General features: G+C 44.2%; 1 protein-coding gene across 33 annotated transcripts in view; it reads left to right on the top strand.

Annotated features, from left to right (window-relative positions):
* The window catches only part of LOC139534247 (receptor-type tyrosine-protein phosphatase delta-like), a 393734-nt gene that overhangs the window by 226486 nt on the left and 148222 nt on the right, over positions 1–19026 (top strand). For all 33 annotated transcript variants that reach the window (XM_071333216.1, XM_071333215.1, XM_071333245.1 and 30 more), the window contains one exon: positions 2732–2869. In XM_071333216.1, the coding sequence (XP_071189317.1) occupies positions 2782–2869 (88 nt within the window). In that variant the 5' untranslated portion in view covers positions 2732–2781. The remainder of the gene's footprint in view (positions 1–2731; positions 2870–19026) is intronic.

Genomic DNA, 19026 nt, shown 5'->3' with positions numbered 1-19026 from the left:
TTTTGTCAGCTACTTTGTTCACATTAGGGGTGCTTGTGTTCACATGGATGGCACAGCCTTCCTCTCCCATGGTTGGTGCTTACAAAACATGCAGATGGCTTTGTTTCTCTCTATCAGCATGTGGAGGGCGGTGGAGGGAGCAAGGGAGGTCTGCTGAGTACTGTGTATAGTGAGGACTCCTAATGTCATGTCATTGTGGAAGTTCACACGACATTAATTAACTTAAAGGCTATCAACCCCGACTTTGGAAGGATGGCTACTGCACATGCATGCAAGGCAAAAGTCAGAGAAGACGTCAGTGACCTTGAATAGAAGAGCTTTGTGTAATGCCGTTGCTTACTATGGATTACACTTTCAGTGATAACCCTGTCCTTACACAGTGTAATGGAATGAAATACACTATAAATACTCTAGTCATGCGGAAAATCTGTTTGTGTGTGCTCGTATGTGTGTGTGTGCACGTGAGCCATTGTGTGTGTGTGTGTGTGTGTGTGGGTGTGGGTGCGGGTGCGTTGGTTGAGATTGCCTCAAATTGATTCAGTTTGCCACGCGTACCGCGGACGCCACCGGCCTCACAGCGCTCTGAGACAGGTAGTCCTGTCTATCTCCCCATGATACAAATCGAATGTGACAGGTGCACTATCTCCCTGTCTTTTCTGCCATTTACAGTCAAAGGAATAAAAGTTATCCCGCAGGGGGAGAGAAAGGAAGGGGAGACGGGTAGCAGGGAAATTAGGTACTTTGTCATCGTCTACCCCACTGATTGAGCTTTGGGTTTTCTAGATGTTTTATTTGTTTATAAATCATCAGATAAATAGCCGGGTGAACAAGCCCCATACGTAAAGGGATTATGTGATTCCTGTAATGCTTTTGTGTGGGTAAACAGTGCCATATCTAGGCCTGTGGTGTGGCTGATGTGCAAATGGGTGATGCTATCTGTCAACTAGCCTTCGGTGCTAATCCGCTAAATGTCAAACTGTAAAAGAGGTCAGAGGTCAAATGATGTGTCCATCTGACGACTCCCAGTTTTAGTTTACCTCCGACAAGTTCACTTAGTCAGTTTGGGTGCATTCCAAAAACACATTTTAATCTCTGATCTACATCGATTATTAGGTCTTTACAATGCCTGGAAAGGGTTTTACATCTCAGAAACCACAACATATCGGTCACCAGTGATCAAGACCTGGATTTAGCAAATGGATGATGTGGAATCGAGTGGGTTACTTGCTAATGCTATCATGCTTTGTCACATCGATTTTCCCCATCCACATAGTGGCTCTTGATAAAGGAAGGGGTGGCAAACATGAGCGCAAACACGAGCCGAGCCTAGCCTACACTTTTAGAAGAAAGCGTTCCTAAAGGGTTATTCGGCTGTCCCCCTAGAATAACACTTTTTTGTTCCAGGTAGAACTCTTTTGTTAGAACTCCAGGTAGAACTTCCAATAAGAGAACCCTTTAAAGAACCCATTTTGGTTCCAGGTAAAAACCCTTTTGGTGCCAGGTGGAACTCTTTCGGGTTCCATGTAAAACCCTTACCACAAAAGGTTCTATATGGAACCCAAAAGAGTTCCACCTGGCACCAAAAGGGTTTTTACCTGGAACCAAAATGGGTTCTCTTATGACGACAGCTCTAGAATCCTCTTAGATTCCTGATAGCACCTTTTTTTCTAAGAGTATACTCTGTCATAGATTTGATGTGTACTCCAAGCAGCGCTTGATAAAGGAGGTGTTGCTAGCATGTACTAATGCTACTGTAGCTTACTCCATCAAAATGTATAGATGTGTTGCACTCTTTTTTGTTGTTGGTCCTAATTTTTTTGAAGACACTTGAAGCTATTAAAGCTTTGGCTAAGTGGTGTAAGACGGGGCATAAATATGAGCTGAATGGTTTTAAGGGTACTAAGAGCAATGGTGGCATTTTATCACTCCATAGTCAGTGGATAGCACTTGTCTGGAGAGAAATCCACCAATCTATTACAGGCTTCTCTTAACCGTCTCACCATAAACTCAATAAAGAACGAGAGCAGAGGTTAGGTGCTGTGTCTCGTGTGGCTCAGTTGGTTGAGCATGACGCTTGCAACGCCAGGGTTGTGGGTTTGATTCCCCTGGGGGACCAGTACAGAGAAAAAGTGTGATGAATTCTTTCCTTACACTACTGTAAGTTGCTCTGGATAAGAGTGTCTGCTAAATTACCAAAATGTCAAATGTCTGTGAGTTGAATGGCTAGCTGTATGGTTCTCTGGGGACAGTTTGAGTTAGTCACCCAGAGTAGGCTAAACAGGTTAGCATTCCGCTGCTAGCATGTTGAATGTCTGTGAATAGTTCAGAGATATTCTTATTACACACAGTATATTTGATTAGAGCACGTGTGCCCTTCCATCCGTGTGTGTATGTGCGAGCACTAATGTATGTTCTGAAGTGCCAGAATATAGCCTGCGAGCATATCACCCTCTCTCCTCTTTAGCTGTCAGAACCTACTGAGTCTGTGTGGGTATGTCACAAATCTGCACTAGATAGATAAAGTACATGAAGCCAAACCGCTTTATTTTATTTCATCTCTCTCTCTCTCTCTCTCTCTCTCTCTCTCTCTCTCTCTCTCTCTCTCTCTCTCTCTCTCTCTCTCTCTCTCTCTCTCTCTCTCTCTCTCTCTCTCTCTCTCTCTCTCTCTCGCTCTCTCTCTCTCTCTCTCTCTCTCTCTCTCTCTCTCGCTCTCTCTCCCCTCCCCCCACAGGCTGTGAATATCCTGCATCTGAGAAATCAGACCACTGAGGCTGCCAAAGCATGCTGGTGCCAAGCTGTCCCATGATGCACATAGCCAGACCCGTGCTGCTCGTCCTGGGTCTTCTCCTCCTCCTCGCCAATGCCGAAAGTAAGTGTCACTTCTCTCTCGTCACTCTTTGTCCTCTGTTTGCGCCCTTGTAGGGAAGAAAGATGTCTCTTATAAGTGGTCTTATGATATCTAAGTGTCAAGTGTTATTACACACACCAACTCACACACACTTCCATGCATTCTCCCTCTATCTCCCTCTCTCCACCCAACACCCTGGTGAGTACAAGGCCATGTCCATGCCCCTACATTCTAATCCAATATGGAGATAACTATCCATATCTGGGACCCAAAGAACAACCGTAGATAAACAGTGCCTTCCGAAAGTATTCACACCCCTTGACTTTTTCCACATGTTCTTGTGTTACAGCCTGAATTTAAAATTGATTACATTTAGATTTTTGGGAATTGGTCTACACACGATATCTCAAAAATGTCCAAATGGAATTATGTTTTTCAAAATGTGTACAAATTAATAAAAAATGAAAATCTGAAATGTCTTCAGTCATTAACTATTCAACCCCTGTGTTATGGCAAGCCTAAATAAGTTCAGGAGTGAAAGTCACATAATAAGTTGCATGGACTCACTCTGTGCAATAATAGTGTTTAACATTTTTGAATGACTACCTCATCTCTGTACCCCACACATACCATTATCTCTGAAATCCCTCAGCTGAACAGTGAATTTCAAACACAGATTCAACCACAAAGACCAGGGAGGTTTTCCAATGCCTTGCAAAGAGTGGCACCTATTGGTACATGGGTAAAAAAAACACCCAGTCATAACAAAGATACAGGCATCTTTCATAACTCAGTTGCTGGAGAGGAAGGAAACTGCTCGGGGATTTCCCTCCTCTCCGGCAAGTCCCTTGTTTCATCCTGTTTGCAACAAGGCACTAAAGAAATACTGCAAAAAAATATGGCAAAGCAATTAACTTTTTGTCCTGAATACAGTGTTATGTTTGGGGCAAATCCAATACAAAACATTACTGAGTACCACGCTCCATATTGGCTGCATCATGTTATGGGTATGCTTTTGATCGTTAAGGACTGGGGAGTTTTTCAGGATCAAACAAATGTATGGAATGGAGCTAATCACAGGAAAAATCCTAGAGAAAAACCTGGTTCAGTCTGCTTTCCACCAAACACTGGGAGATTAATTCACTTTTCTGCAGGACCGTAACCAAAAACTCAAGGCCAAATCTACACTGGAGTTGCTTACCATGAAGAAAGTGAATGTTCCCGAGTGGCCGAGTTACAGTTTTGACTTAAATCTACTTGAAAATCCATGGCAAGACCTGAAAATGGTTGTCTAACAATAATCACAAGCAATTTGACAGAGCTTGAAGAATATTGAAAAGAATAATGGCAAACGTTGCACAATCCAGGTGTGGAAAGTTCTTAGAGACTTACCCAGAAAGACTCACAGCTGCAATCGCCTCCAAAGGCGCTTCTACAAGTATTGACTCAGGGGTGTAAATACTTATTTAAGTGGGATTCTTCTGTATTTATTTTTCAATAAATTTACAAAAATAGCTAAAAACATGTTTTTCACTTTGTCATAATGGGGTATTGTGTGTAGGTGGGTGAGATGATTATTTATTGAATCAATTTTGAATTCAGGCTGTAACACAACAAAATGTGGAATTAGTCAAGGGGTAGGAATACTTTCTGAAGGCACTGTAAACATGACATTTCCACCACGAAAATACGTTGAATTGGAATTGAAATCTGAGCATTGAGGTGTGACAGCAGTGTGACAGTAGTTTCAGACTCCATTGAGGTGTGACAGCAGTGTGACAGTAGTTTCAGACTTCATTGAGGTGTGACAGCAGTGTGACAGTAGTTTCACACTCCATTGAGGTGTGACAGCAGTGTGACAGTAGTTTCAGACTCCAATAGAGTTTCTCCCACTCCATTTTCCCTGGTTAACACTACTTCCCATGAATCACTAAGTTCCAGGAAGCAGGTGCATGTGAATCAAAGTTTTATTACACCGGTCACACCGCGGGAATCTCACTCTTCAGCTTGAATATCTTTGGAAGACGGAGCGTTCACCCAAGGTCATAGACGAGGGAATAGCAAAAGTTAAATTGATGGGCGAGACTTGAAACTTTGTGGTTGAGAAACGTTCCCTGCAATCTGTTTCATGCTCTATACTCCATCCCATGGCATGTCACTGTGGGAGAAAGATGAATGGAAAAGTTGTTTTTCAATTTAGGTGAGAATTTTGTGTATCAATGATTCTGGTTTTTATTGACTTTACCATCATAATCATAGCAGCTTTTGATGTGCTTTCTATTGAGCACAACTATCAATCTTTTGGAAAAAGAATAGACCATGCAACAAGGCATGAACTCAAAATGGTGGATGTTGCCATGTACACATAGTTGAGGTGACAAATGTGACATATAAAATAAAATAAAGCCAACTACCAGACATCCAATCTTGAGTCGCCAGTGGACATTCCAGGGGTGAATTTGAGCACAGATGTTACCGATGAGACAACCACAAGTACACTTGGCCATCCAACCCCTTTAACCCTACCCCCCACCTTCCCTTCTCTCCCTGTTACGGCCTGCGTGCTAACAGCTGCTCTTATAGCCCTTTGGACAGCTGTGCTGGTTCATCACCTCCAAGCCAAAACAAATTCACCGTGAGGGAAGGCGACAGCTGTCTAGCAATGACTGAGTAACGCACGAGACAGGGGGTTGGGGATCGGGGGCTGTATGACAGGCCAGTGTTGCCAGCTGAGGTGTGAGTGCACAGAGAGCCAAGTAAAGCCAAACCATCTTGAAGTATTACATATTTTCTAAGGGATCCAGCTATATTCTTCTCTCAGCTTTATCCAGCTTTAATACTCAGCTTAAGTATGTATTATATTCTTTGTTGTGTTGGACCCTTTCTTGCGGATATTCCTTCTCCCTCTATCCTTTCCTCCCACGTCCCTTCCTTCTGTCCCTTTTTGTGCCTGTGCGTTAGCCCCAGACAAGCGACTGCATCCCTGTATTTTCCCTCTCTAGTGTGCCACTGCATCTGCATAAACACTTCAGCTGCTCAGCTCAGCTCCAGGGTTCTCCCCAATACCACTCTAGCCGTGAGAGGAAAGATCAAAATAACGACGGAATAACCCCCCCGCCCACCACCCACCGCCTCACTTTAACCCTCTAAAACCCCCTAGAGAAAGAAGGGAAGCTGCCTGCCTCTGTCAGTGCAGTGCGTTTGCCCAACTGGGGTGTGTTAGCCCCGCATGCTAAGGGATATGGCGGAGGATATGAGACACGTGAGAGGGCGGAAATGGCTGACTCTGCCTGCTCAACAGATGGCACCATCCTTGGAGCCAGTCCTGTGTGTCCATGCCCGGCTGACTGCACTAACCTCTCCCGCAAAGGCGGGGAAAAAAGAGTATCAAATGTCCCCGGACAGGACACGCACACACGTAGGAAGGGTTTTTGCGCTAACGATGCTAACACGGGCGAATGCTATATGGCAATGCATTGTTCGGTTAATATGTGGATACTAGGCATGGATAGAAAGGGCCCTTTGTTGGCATAGGACTGTGACTATGTTTGTGGTTTTTCTGTTGTTTTACCTCCAGAACCTCTCTCTCTCTCTCTCTCTCACTCTCTCGCTGTCTCTCTCTTCCTCTCCCTCTCCTTTTCTCCAAACCCTGGATGGTTAATTTGTGTGGCAAATTGGGTTCAGGACTATTGAAGGAGGGTATACCAGGGCTCACCAGGAACAATAATAATTGTCCCTGGTGAGCCTGGAAGAGAGAGAGAGAGCGAGAAGCAGTGGTGGCGGCAAGCAATTATTCTGTGCCTGGTTGAACAATGTCTAGGATGATGAAGATTAGACATGGTTTGTGTCTGAAATGGCACCTTATTTTGGCCATGGCCCATAAGGCAAGAAGAACATAATGTAGTGAACGGTGTCCTATTTGGGACAGAGCTACTGGTTTGAGGAGACTAAACAGCTCTGCGATTCATTAGCAACATGAAATGCAAAGAGCTACCAAACAGCACCGAACAGCACAGAACAAAACACAATAAGTCCTAGAGGTTGATAGAGGTCTCTAATGGTTTTGCCTTCGTGCTTGTTTGTTTGCCCTCTGACATTTTTCCCATTGTGCTCTTAAACTCGCTGGCATTGACCATCCATTGATCATTATTGATCATTGATACATGCTGCTTTAAATACCTCTTAAACCCATCCCTCTAAGGGGCCCTGGTCAAAAGTTGTGGACTACACTATATAGGAAATAGGGAGCCAATCGGGAGGGAACTTAAGTCACCCTGTGGCCTAATGCTGGTTGAATTGATTATCTCTACTGATGGCGTGTCGTACTCCAGTGGAGTGAATGCTCCTCTTTTAACGCCTCAAGTAACTATCGACAGGCTTCACCGGATCTCTGTAAACAATCTGTTTACGTGCCCAAACTTCTCTATCTCTCTCACTCTCCTTCACACACAGGCTTGCGACCCAAATAGCACCATATTCCCTTTATAGTGCACCTATGCTCCCTGGTCCAAAGAAGTGCACTATAAAGAGAATAGGGGACCATATTTTAGAGAGAGAGAGAGATAATTTCAGGGGGCAGACTAGCGTGTCTTCATGCAGCGGTTCTGAGGGCTCAACTCGAATCAGGGGGCAGACTAGCGTGTCTTCATGCAGCGGTTCTGAGGGCTCAACTCGAATCAGGAGGCAGACTAGCGTGTCTTCATGCAGCGGTTCTGAGGGCTCAACTCGAATCAGGGGGCAGACTAGCGTGTCTTCATGCAGCGGTTCTGAGTGCTCAACTCGAATCAGGGGGCAGACTAGCGTGTCTTCATGCAGCGGTTCTGAGGGCTCAACTCGAATCAGGGGGCAGACTAGCGTGTCTTCATGCAGCGGTTCTGAGGGCTCAACTCGAATCAGGGGGCAGACTAGCGTGTCTTCATGCAGCGGTTCTGAGGGCTCAACTCGAATCAGGAGGCAGACTAGCGTGTCTTCATGCAGCGGTTCTGAGGGCTCAACTCGAATCAGGAGGCAGACTAGCGTGTCTTCATGCAGCGGTTCTGAGGGCTCAACTCGAATCAGGGGGCAGACTAGCGTGTCTTCATGCAGCGGTTCTGAGGGCTCAACTCGAATCAGGGGGCAGACTAGCGTGTCTTCATGCAGCGGTTCTGAGGGCTCAACTCGAATCAGGGGGCAGACTAGCGTGTCTTCATGCAGCGGTTCTGAGGGCTCAACTCGAATCAGGGGGCAGACTAGCGTGTCTTCATGCAGCGGTTCTGAGGGCTCAACTCGAATCAGGAGGCAGACTAGCGGGTTTCCATGCAGAGGTCAAATTGTGCACGGCTCTGCAGCGAACATAATGTGCAATATAATTACTCAGTACACTGTGAGGAACAGGCTTTCCCATAGTGTAATTATTTGATATGAAAGAGGCAGTCATCACGGGTGTTATCAAAGGGCTCAAGCTCGACCACGTCTTTGTGTCATTCAGATGGCTGTCAGAGTCAGTGTGTGTGAATAGATTCTAGAATATTGGATGGAATAATATGATACATATTTTCGTGGAGTGTTAATGTCAATGGTCATTACCTCGATGCACTCTGGGATATGTATTCATCCATAGAGCCACACATTTATAGGACTACTGGCAGGCACGTACACACACATAGGAATACACACACACACACACACACACACACACACACACACACACACACACACACACACACACACACACACACACACACACACACACACACACACACACACACACACACACACACACACACACACACAGAGGATCATGTGAGCACACTGAGTAGCACCTCCTAGCCAGACTAAGGGCTAATGATAATGCATTTTCCCTGATGCCAGGTAGTTGTACATCGTGTGTTTTATGCATGCCTCCCCTAATATGAATTATTGTGAAATAGGGTTGTATTTGCATATGGGCTTTCAGGTTGTGCTGAAATTAGCATTTTTACAACAGTTCAAATTAAATCCCACTGCTTAATTTGCCAGCATGGTAATTTGATTTAAATTGCGTCCATTCCACTTCCTACTAAACTCATAGTCATACCCTCATGTTGTCATTGTACTTCTGCATGTAACACACACGCAACACACACACACAGACACACACACACACACGCACACACACACACACACACACACACACACACACACACACACACACACACACACACACACACACACACACACACACACACACACACACACACACACAATCACACACACCCCTCACACACACCCATGTATTACACGATAACATATTTCCCCAGAATTACATTAAATAAGGGAGAATGAAACTACTGACATTGTAATTATTACAAAAAAACGATCAGCGCCCAAAAATATACCAAATATCACAACTTTTCAGGAGCCCGTAAAATGGCTGTTATTCCCCCCAGCGCCATTTGATAAAAAAGTAGGGTGGTACGTCCGGTACATCACTGGGGCGTGTCAGAGGAAGGCCCTAAAAATGGACTCCAGCCAAGTCATTATTTTTGCTACCGCATGGCAAAAGGAACCGGAGCAGAAAGTCTGGGACAAAAAGGCTCCTGAACAGCTTCTACCCCGAGCCATAAGACTGCTGAACAGCTTCTACCCCGAGCCATAAGGCTCCTGAACAGGTAATCAAATGGCTAACCGGGCGATTTTCATTGACACCCTTTTTTTTGCACTGGCTCTATGCACACTCACTGGACTCTACCCTCACACTCACACATACTACACTGACTACATAGGCTCACAAACACAAAACACACACATGCATATTGATACCACTCACACATAGACACACTTTCACACTCTTCACATACGCTGCTGCTACTCTGTTTATTATCTATCCTGATTGCCTGGTCACTTTTACGCCTACCTACTGTACATATACATATTACCTCAATTACCTCAGCTACCTTGTACCCCCGCACATTGACTTGGTACCGGTACTCCTTGTATATAGCCTCGTTATTGTTATTTAATTGTGTTACTATAAAATCTTTTCTTACATTTTATCTCTGCATTGTTGCGAAAGGGCTCATAAGGAATAATTTCACTGTAAAGTCTACACCTGTTGTATTCAGTGCATGTGACAAATACAATTATATTTGATTTGATTTAAACCCTCCTCATCAACGGTGTCTAATTACAAACCTGTGGTTTAGTCGCACGCAATCTGATCACAAGACCATGGAAACGTAATTAAACACAATGTTATCGTGGCCATCCGAGATGATTTGTGCTACCAGGGCTTTTGCTATGCTAGATGAATAATCAGTAGTAATCATTTTCTCCGGTAGAAGTACGGTACTCTACAAACTGTCTGTGCTTCTCGTTCTTATCGTCTCTTTGTAATTACCATGTAATTACTCCATAAGACACTGTGGGCACTCACCATTTATGCTGGGAATGCTTGTTTGTCTAGTAGGGCTGTGAAGATACCAGTATCGCAATATATTTTTCATGGCAGAAAATGTAACACAAAGCACACTAAATCCTTTGGTCCTTCAAACACCTGCTGGATGTAAAATATTGTGTGCTATAGCTTGGAAAATAAATAAATGTGACTCTGGATAACAACATAATGATGTTCTTTCCAACATGTTCTTTCCAACCTACTTCATGTTTTGTTTCCTTGCCACGGTACCAACGACTATCGCAGTACTGTATTCGTCCTGCCCTATTATCTAGTAGAAAGCCCCTGGTAGTCCGTTATTGGACACTATTAGCCTGGCTATGGATTGCTGTAATTTGGCCATCCACAGTACCATACAAAGTTCGGACCAATTTCCAAAGTTCTTCAGCATATTTGTCCACCGAAGAAAGACTACAAATATATTTTTTCCCCGTTTACAATACCCACCTAATTCAAACCAAAATGGAACGGAATTCCCACAGATTTTACCTCAGGTTTGGCATATTTGTCCACCAAATATGGAATATAAAGCCTGATTTAAGCTGGATGCTCCCATTAAGAGAACACAAACGGCCAGGTTTCACACAGTCTAGCATGGCTTTGATGCTGGGATCAGCCGGTGAGCCGAACACAATGCCAGCTGTTTTGCGTATCCCCGGCTTACGCTTGGCACAACGTTTAGCATGTTGGCATATGCTAAAGCGGATCACTCCTTTATATACCAATGCACCCTGTAACAATGCGTGACATCACTAGAGTGACTGTGCAATTAATAGATTGGGCCTTTGGGATGCTTGGCTTTGGTCACTGTCTTGAATGGATATGCTTTACCGTCACATAGTTATTCCTCTGAGAGTAAAGGGTCGTGTTTTGGTGGGTATGTCAAAACGGATGATCAATGTTAGAACATTAGTACGTAAGATGTTACGGATGAAAAAAGGTTGAACAATCCACGTTTGTCTTTTTGATGCCTGTGAGTGTGAAAATCGGCTCGTTATCTGGGATGTGCAGCCATGAACTATCAAGAAGTAAGACCATGATTTGTTATGGAATGCACAAGATAGTTATGGGACAAATCATGCAGCTGTTCAGTCCTGGCCAGGGCCCTTTGCTGACATTCACTTGCTTTTCCCTCCAGGTCAGTGTGAGCTATGTTGTGAGGTTCATTGAGGCCAGCCCCCTGAGATACAGTAGGGGTCCATTGGCAGCAAACTCCCACAGTGGTCATTTGAATGGCTAGTTAGGGGTTGGATGAGGAGGGGTGTTCTGTACTAGACTTTTCTCTTTTGGGATATGAAGTCTAACTCTTGTATTATCTAGTGGTTTTATACTGATCTGTATGCTCTACTTATACAGTATGGCACAAGCAAAATCATCAACATATCCCATATCACCATCCAAGACAAGGCATTGGAATGTCAGTTGAAATGTTAGGAATCCCAACCCTTCACTAGGAGCTGCAGGAGTGGAGGAGCTGCAATAAAGCCCTTGTCGGTTTGGTTGTAGAGGGATCACATTCAATCCATTAACGGCTTAATAACCTATGCTGGGCTAATTAGTCCGATGTGTGACAACAACCTCACCGCCAATTAACAGACCCCGGATCAGGGGGGTTTAGCGGATATCCTCCTGAGCCGAACGTACCTCCGGACGCGCTCGTGGAGATCGTTTTTAGCAACCTTATTAACTAAATATAATAATAACTGCATCGACCGAGTTCTGCATATCAGATGCAGGCTCCTCGGCTGAGGTTATGGGTGCAGCTTTTTCTTATGTGTGGAGAAAATCTGAGGAAACGTAGGAAAATGCAGAGAGACTGGGAGAGTTGGGAAGAGCAAGACAACACCTGATTGTATCAGGGCCCGATGCCTCCCCTTAAAACGTCAAAGGCCCCTCTGCCTATGGCTGGATATATGGCCTTTTCTGAGGGAGGCCTCTTACCGTGGCTGAAGGTCGTAAAAGCCCTAACATTCTTGAAGCTGTGTGTGGAGGGGAAGGAAATGTTTGCCTGTGTCTGTGCGTACATCTGTGAGTGTGTGCTTGTGTGTGTTCACATGAGTATATGTTTGTATGTACTTTAGTGTGTGTGTCCATTTACGATAGATAGTACCTTCACACTTTTCATTCTCTCTCCATACCACTGTGTCGAGGGGGTGGTTGACAACTGGCCTGGGGCCTGTTCTTTTGTCTCAGTCTGGGGGGGCCACAGGGGCGTGGGGAGGCACATTTCACTGATCCCAGTACAGCGCATTAACATGTCAGCAGGGAGTACCTAGGGGCTGCAGAGGGGTTAATGGTGTAAAGCTTTCTTCTCAGTGAAGTGGCCCCAAGGTCACGTCTATGACTTTTTGCTTATTTCACTCCATCCCCAGAATGGAGCCACCACCACCCCTGGTCTCTCCTTATCTAAATGCGTTAGCATAGGTGATAGTGAATGTCCTCGCTCACACATTCTCTCTTCCCATGTCGACGCTTTTTCCACCTTTCTCTTTATCTCGCTCTCTAAACTTTATTTTTCTCTTTCTTTCTTTCTTTTTCTCTGTCCCTCTTTATTTTTCTCTTTCTCTCTCTCTCTTTCTCTCCCATTATCTCACTCACTCACTCACTCACTCACTCACTCACTCACTCACTCACTCACTCACTCACTCACTCACTCACTCACTCACTCACTCACTCACTCACTCACTCACTCATTCACTCACTCACTCACTCACTCACTCACTCACTCACTCACTCACTCACTCACTCACTCACTTTGTCTGCTTTGACGTATGAGTGTGTTGCTGTTTAGGCTTTCATGTAGTACATGTTATGGTAGATGAGGGGGAAAGATTCCAATGAGAGGTGAAAATACTCTCACGCCTAGGCTTTTCCACTTGAAACTGAGCCAAGGCCTTGATTCTAATGGTGCAATGCACTAAGTGCCCATCCGACCGCCGCTGCGGAATATTGACATGCCGACAGGCACGTAACACACACACACAAAACAAAATGTTTCCGCTAGTGGGTAGCTGACCAGATTCAACTGCTCCCGCTAAAGACAGACAGGCATACACTCACAAGCACACACGGTTTATCTCGCACATACACAGAGAGGGACAACCCTTACTCACACAGATGCCCATTCTCTCACAGAAACACCTACAGAACACACACACACACCGTTGGCATCACCCCACTGATGAGATGTTTATATGGCAACCATCAGATCCTCACTATGACCGCCCCATCCCCTAAATATTCCAGGCCCGCCCTCTCGGGGGTCACATCCATTTCATTCATCATAATTTGCCTGCTAATTAATTGCCCTCTCCTCACCATCAGTCATATTTAATATGAATATTGACTAATAATAAGTGTTGCTAATTAGTGAAGGACAGGGGTTGGGTGACGTCAATGCGGGAAAGTTTATCTGTGCTGTCTGTCGGACAAGACACTCTCTCTCTCGCTCTCTCTCGCTCTCTCTCGCTCTCTCTCTCTCTCTCTCTCTCTGTCTCTCTCTCTGTCTCTCTCTGTGTCTGTCTCTGTTTCACTCTCTCTTTCTCTCTCTCTCTCTGTCTCTGTTTCTCTCTCTCTCTCTGTCTCTGTTTCTCTCTCTCTCTCTCTCTGTCTCTCTGTCTCTCTGTCTCTCTGTCTCTGTTTCACTCTGTCTCTGTCTCTCTGTCTCTGTTTCACTCTCTCTCTCCAATGCGTATGAGAGGGCAGCTGTCAAACAGATCCGACAATGTCAGGATTTGTGCCTACACAGATTTCTTTAATTACACATTCCAAATCAGAGAGAGAGGGGGGAGAGTAATTTCACAATGCATGATCTGTTGCCTCTCGTTATGATGGAGCCCTTTAATCGGCTATTTTTCCCCCGATTATTCAAGCGGAAACATCCGTAAAAAAGAATAGGCTGCAGTTTTGCCATTAAAGCCACGTGTGGAAATTACAGCAGTTTGCCAGAGGGAGCGGAAAGGGAATTGGGAACGTATTTAGCCATTAGCGAGGAACGAGGAGCCACTGGAAAGCCTGGTTTAACAGGGCCACAGTACGTGTGAGTGTGGTGATTTCCCCTCTACCCAGAGAGAGAGCTGTGGTTTGGCGGTAATAGATAGCTGTTTAGAGAGATTCCAAGGACTTTTGATTGATGGGCTGTGGTGGACTACCCCCCGGCTGAACCGTAAATTTGTCAAAGGCATGCGTGGGAGACGCAAAATACTGCAAAGCACCTTCACTCCTACAATGATATGCAGGTTACTCAGGGAGCCCGATCCAGACCACTAGGCCTAACATGCACACATTTGTACTTTATTTATTTAACCTTTATTTAACTGGGAAAGTCAGTTAAGAACAAATTCTTATTTACAATGACGGCCTAGGAACAGTGGGTTAACTGCTTTGTTCAGGGGCAGAACAACAGATTTTTACTTTGGCAGCTCAGGGATTCAATCTAGTAACCTTTTGGTTACTGGCCCAACGCTCTAACCACTAGGCTACCTTCCGCGCCCCAAAATGATTGCATATGTAACCATGCACTTGCAGCTGTGCTCACCCCCACACATACATAAATAACCATGAAAAAATATTTGTACACACATGTACACATGCTGGCACGTGCACACATTCATTACCACCACAGGAGGCTGCTGAGGGGAGGACAGCTAATAGTAGTGGCTGGAATGGAGTGAATGGAATGGTATCATGTTTTTGATGTGTTCGATATCATTCCATGAAATCCGTTTCAGTCATTACTATGAGCCTGTTCTCCCCAATTAAGGTGCCTCCGGCCGCCTGTGATTCCCACACATACAGTATGAAATACACACACACACACACACACACACACACACACACACACACACACACACACACACACACACACACACACACACACACACACACACACACACACACACACACACACACACACACAGTTAAGGCAACACTAATACATCCTCTAACGCAACCAAAGGGAAGACTATTGTATGTTTATATAAACATATCAAAATAAGATTCTTTACAATTCCACTTCAACAGTAGAATGACGGGTGACAGGCCACAACAGGGTCATACCACCCATGCGTCCAGTGGCTTTTTCACTAGATAAAAACACAATGAAGCGACTCAACGAGGGCCACAGACACAAGCTTGCGCGGCCAGGGTGATCTGGCAGTCTATGTAATGTATGTTAATGGTGGAAGAATGACCAGAGAGCAGCAGAGGTGGCAGGCAGCCCCCCCCCCCCCCCCCCCCGGAGGTTGGTAGAGCAGGAGTAAAGAAGGAAAGAGAGAGAAAAGGGAAGGAAAGAAAGGATAAGGGTAAGGGAGTATGAGAGAGAGTACCGAAGAGCATAATGGGAATTTTAGAGAAAGAGGCAGAACATTATGCAGAGATTGCAGAGATTTCTTGACACGATTGCTTTTACATTTCCGCCTTTTAAAAGATCTAGTGGTTCCTGTTGAATCAGTTGACTGAGCAGTACTTTACTGTAAACCTGGGTGCTTGGTAGTATGGTTGATACATGGGGAATGTCCAGGGCCGGATTAAAGCAGGGGATTACCAGGGCTGAAGCCAGTTTTATAAAATAATATATATATATATATATAGTACATACTGTATATACTGTGTATATTGTATAGTATGTATTAGATATGTAGTATACAGTGCTGCTTGAAAGTCTGCGAACACCTTGTGCAATTACAGATTTGTTTTGTTTTTACCATGAAATCTTCATTTAAATCAGAACCAGTCTTTTTGATCTGACATAACAGGTTTATATTTACCAAAACCATATGTTGGTGTAGAGGAAATCATGCTTGTAATAGAAAAACAGAATTAAAAAGGAATTAGTGCAGGTGCAAAAATAAGTGAACCCCAAGTTGCATTGGTTAAATCAAGTAGGTAAGTAGTATCAGGTGGGGAAATAATTTGGTACAAAATTAACCAATCAAAGGAGAGATTGTTAGGAAAGAGTTTGGGCGGGACTGGTCAGAAATCTGGTCAGTTTGGTGTTACCCATTCAGGTGAATGCGAAGCACACCATGCCGAGAGGAAAGGAGATCTCAGAGGACATCAGTCTGGGGAAGGCTATACAATCATCCCAAAAAGATTTGAGCTCCATCAGTCCACTGTGAGGCAAATCATTTACAAATGGAGAGTATTTAACATGACAGCAACTCGGCCTAGAAGTGGACGCCCTTCCAAAATATCCCCAAGAGCCACAAGAACGATAATAAATCAGGTAAAAGCCAACCCAAACATAACTTCTAGAGATTTGCAGACCTCCCTTGCTGCATCTCAGGTAACTGTGCATGCTTCAACAATAAGAAGAACACTGAATCAAAATGCCATTCATGGGAGGGTTGCTAGGAAGAAGCCTTTGCTGTCAAAAAATAACCAAACTGCCTGTCTTAACTTTGCAAGAAACCGCCTGGACAAACATGAAGGTTTCTGGAGGTCCATTCTCTGGTCCAATAATGTACTTTTTTGTCACAATCAACACCGCTATGTTCGGCGAAAACCCAACACTGCCTACCACCAGAAGAACCTTATCCCAACAGTCAAGCTTGGTGGTGGGAATGTCAAGATCTGGAGCTGCTTTTCCTCCTCTGGACCTGGATGACTCCACATCGTCAAGGGAACCATGAATTCTGAGGTATTACCAGGAGATTCTGGAACAGAATATGGGTCTTCCAACAAGACAACTACCCAAAGCATTCAAGCAAATCTACCAAATAATGGTTCAGGAGAAAGAAGATTTGTGTTTTGGATTGGCCAAGTCAAAGTCCTGACCTAAATCCAATTGAGATGCTGTGGATTAGGACCTGAAGCGGGCAGTTCATGTTAGACACCCCTCAAACCTCACTCAATTGGCTGAGTTTGTATAGTGCCTTGCAAAAGTATTCACCCCCCTTGGCGTTTTTCCTATTTTGTTGCATTACAACCTGTAATTTAAATAGATTTTTATTTAGATTTCATGTAATGGACATACATAAAATAGTCCAAATTGGTGAAGTGAAACTAAAATTGAGCTTTTTGGCCATGAAGGAAAATGCTATGTCTGGCGCAAACCCAACACCTCTCATCACCCCGAGAACACCATCCAAACAGTGAAGCATGGTGGTGGCAGCATCATGCTGTGGGGATGTTTTTCATCAGCAGGGACTGGGAAACTGGTCAGAATTGAAGGAATGATGGATGGCGCTAAATACAGGGAAATTCTTGAGGGAAACCTGTTTCAGTCTTCCAGAGATTTGAGACTGGGACGGAGGTTCACCTTCCAGCAGGAAAAGGACCCTAAGCATACTGCTAAAGCAACACTCGGGTGGTGTAAGGGGAAACATTTAAATGTCTTCGAATGGCCTAGTCAAAGCCCAGACCTCAATCCAATTGAGAATCTGTGGTATGACTTAAAGATTGCTGTACACCAGTGGAACCCATCCAACTTGAAGGAGCTGGAGCAGTTTTGCCTTGAAGAATGGGCAAAAATCCCAGTGGCTAGATGTGCCAAGCTTATAGAGACATACCCCAAGAGACTTGCAGCTGTAATTGTTGCAAAAGGTGGCTCTACAAAGTATTGACTTTTGTGGGGTGAATAGTTATGCACGCTCAAGTTTTCTGTTTTTTTGTTTCACAATAAAAAATATTTAGCATCTTCAAAGTGGTAGGCATGTTATGTAAATCAAATGATAGAAACCCCCAAATCTATTTTAATTCCAGGTTGTAAGCCAACAAAATAGGAAAAATGCCAAGGGGGTGAATACTTTCGCTAGCCACTGTAAGGAGGAGTGGGCAAAAATCCCTCAAAAGAGATGTCAGAGACTGATTACTGGCTATAGGAGACGTTTACTCCAAGTTATCGCTGCAAATGGAGGTGCCATTGACTGAAGGAGTGCACATATTTTTGCACACATCAAATCTGAGTTTCTGTTAAATAAACCACTTTTGTTAAATAAACATTGAAAATATATCATGTTTTGGCGGTTGCTGTCATTTACTTGGAATGTCTTTTACAAATTGGGGTTTAGATAAGGATTTTTTATGTTTATTTTAATATTTTATAGCAAAATAATGACCAGCCCTGTAGGGTTCACATACTTTCAAGCAGCACTGTATATATATATATGTGTTATTGCAACCGCTAACCACAGGAGGATCCAGTAGCCCACTCTCAGTGAGTGTAGACAGCCTGCTGCTACCTGTTGCCGCTCTGCTAATCGTCAGGTGGGGTGAGGAGGTAGGGGGTACCACGTGGGTAACTGGGAGGGGGCTTGCCTTGACTGTGTAACTGATTAGTAACAGGGGGCAACAACAACAAAAAGCCCCGGGGCCTATGATTTCTGGAAATGTAAAATTATGTTTGCTGAGGGGAAGGAATAATTTGCATGGAAAGTAATAACAAGGAGTATTAGTTTTAATCCATTGATTAACCAGAGCATAATTTGGTCATGACAGGTTCTCAACTTTAATCAAGTATACCAACAATAACCGTGCCAAACTAATCTCACGGGCCCCAAAGTTTGGAAATGAGTTTTGAAGATAAACAGATTAAGACTATTATAAAACCTCTGAATTGCATGTAAATTGCAAATTAATCTTCTGTTTCATCTCAAATATCTGTTGATTACTATACCTTTTTTTATTAACGACACCTGTTGCGACTTGCATGCGTAGCTGACTAACCAAATGCAACGGAGGGATACTGAGGGACACAAGCTGAACAACCAATGTAGGATATTGAGGGGCCCATACATCATTGTTAGGCCATTTCAGTAACGTT

This window comes from Salvelinus alpinus, chromosome 11, assembly GCF_045679555.1.
Source record: "Salvelinus alpinus chromosome 11, SLU_Salpinus.1, whole genome shotgun sequence".
NCBI classification, from domain to species: Eukaryota; Metazoa; Chordata; class Actinopteri; order Salmoniformes; family Salmonidae; genus Salvelinus; species Salvelinus alpinus.
Note: the sequence above shows the minus strand (reverse complement) of the source record. Positions and strands in the feature narration are given on the sequence as shown.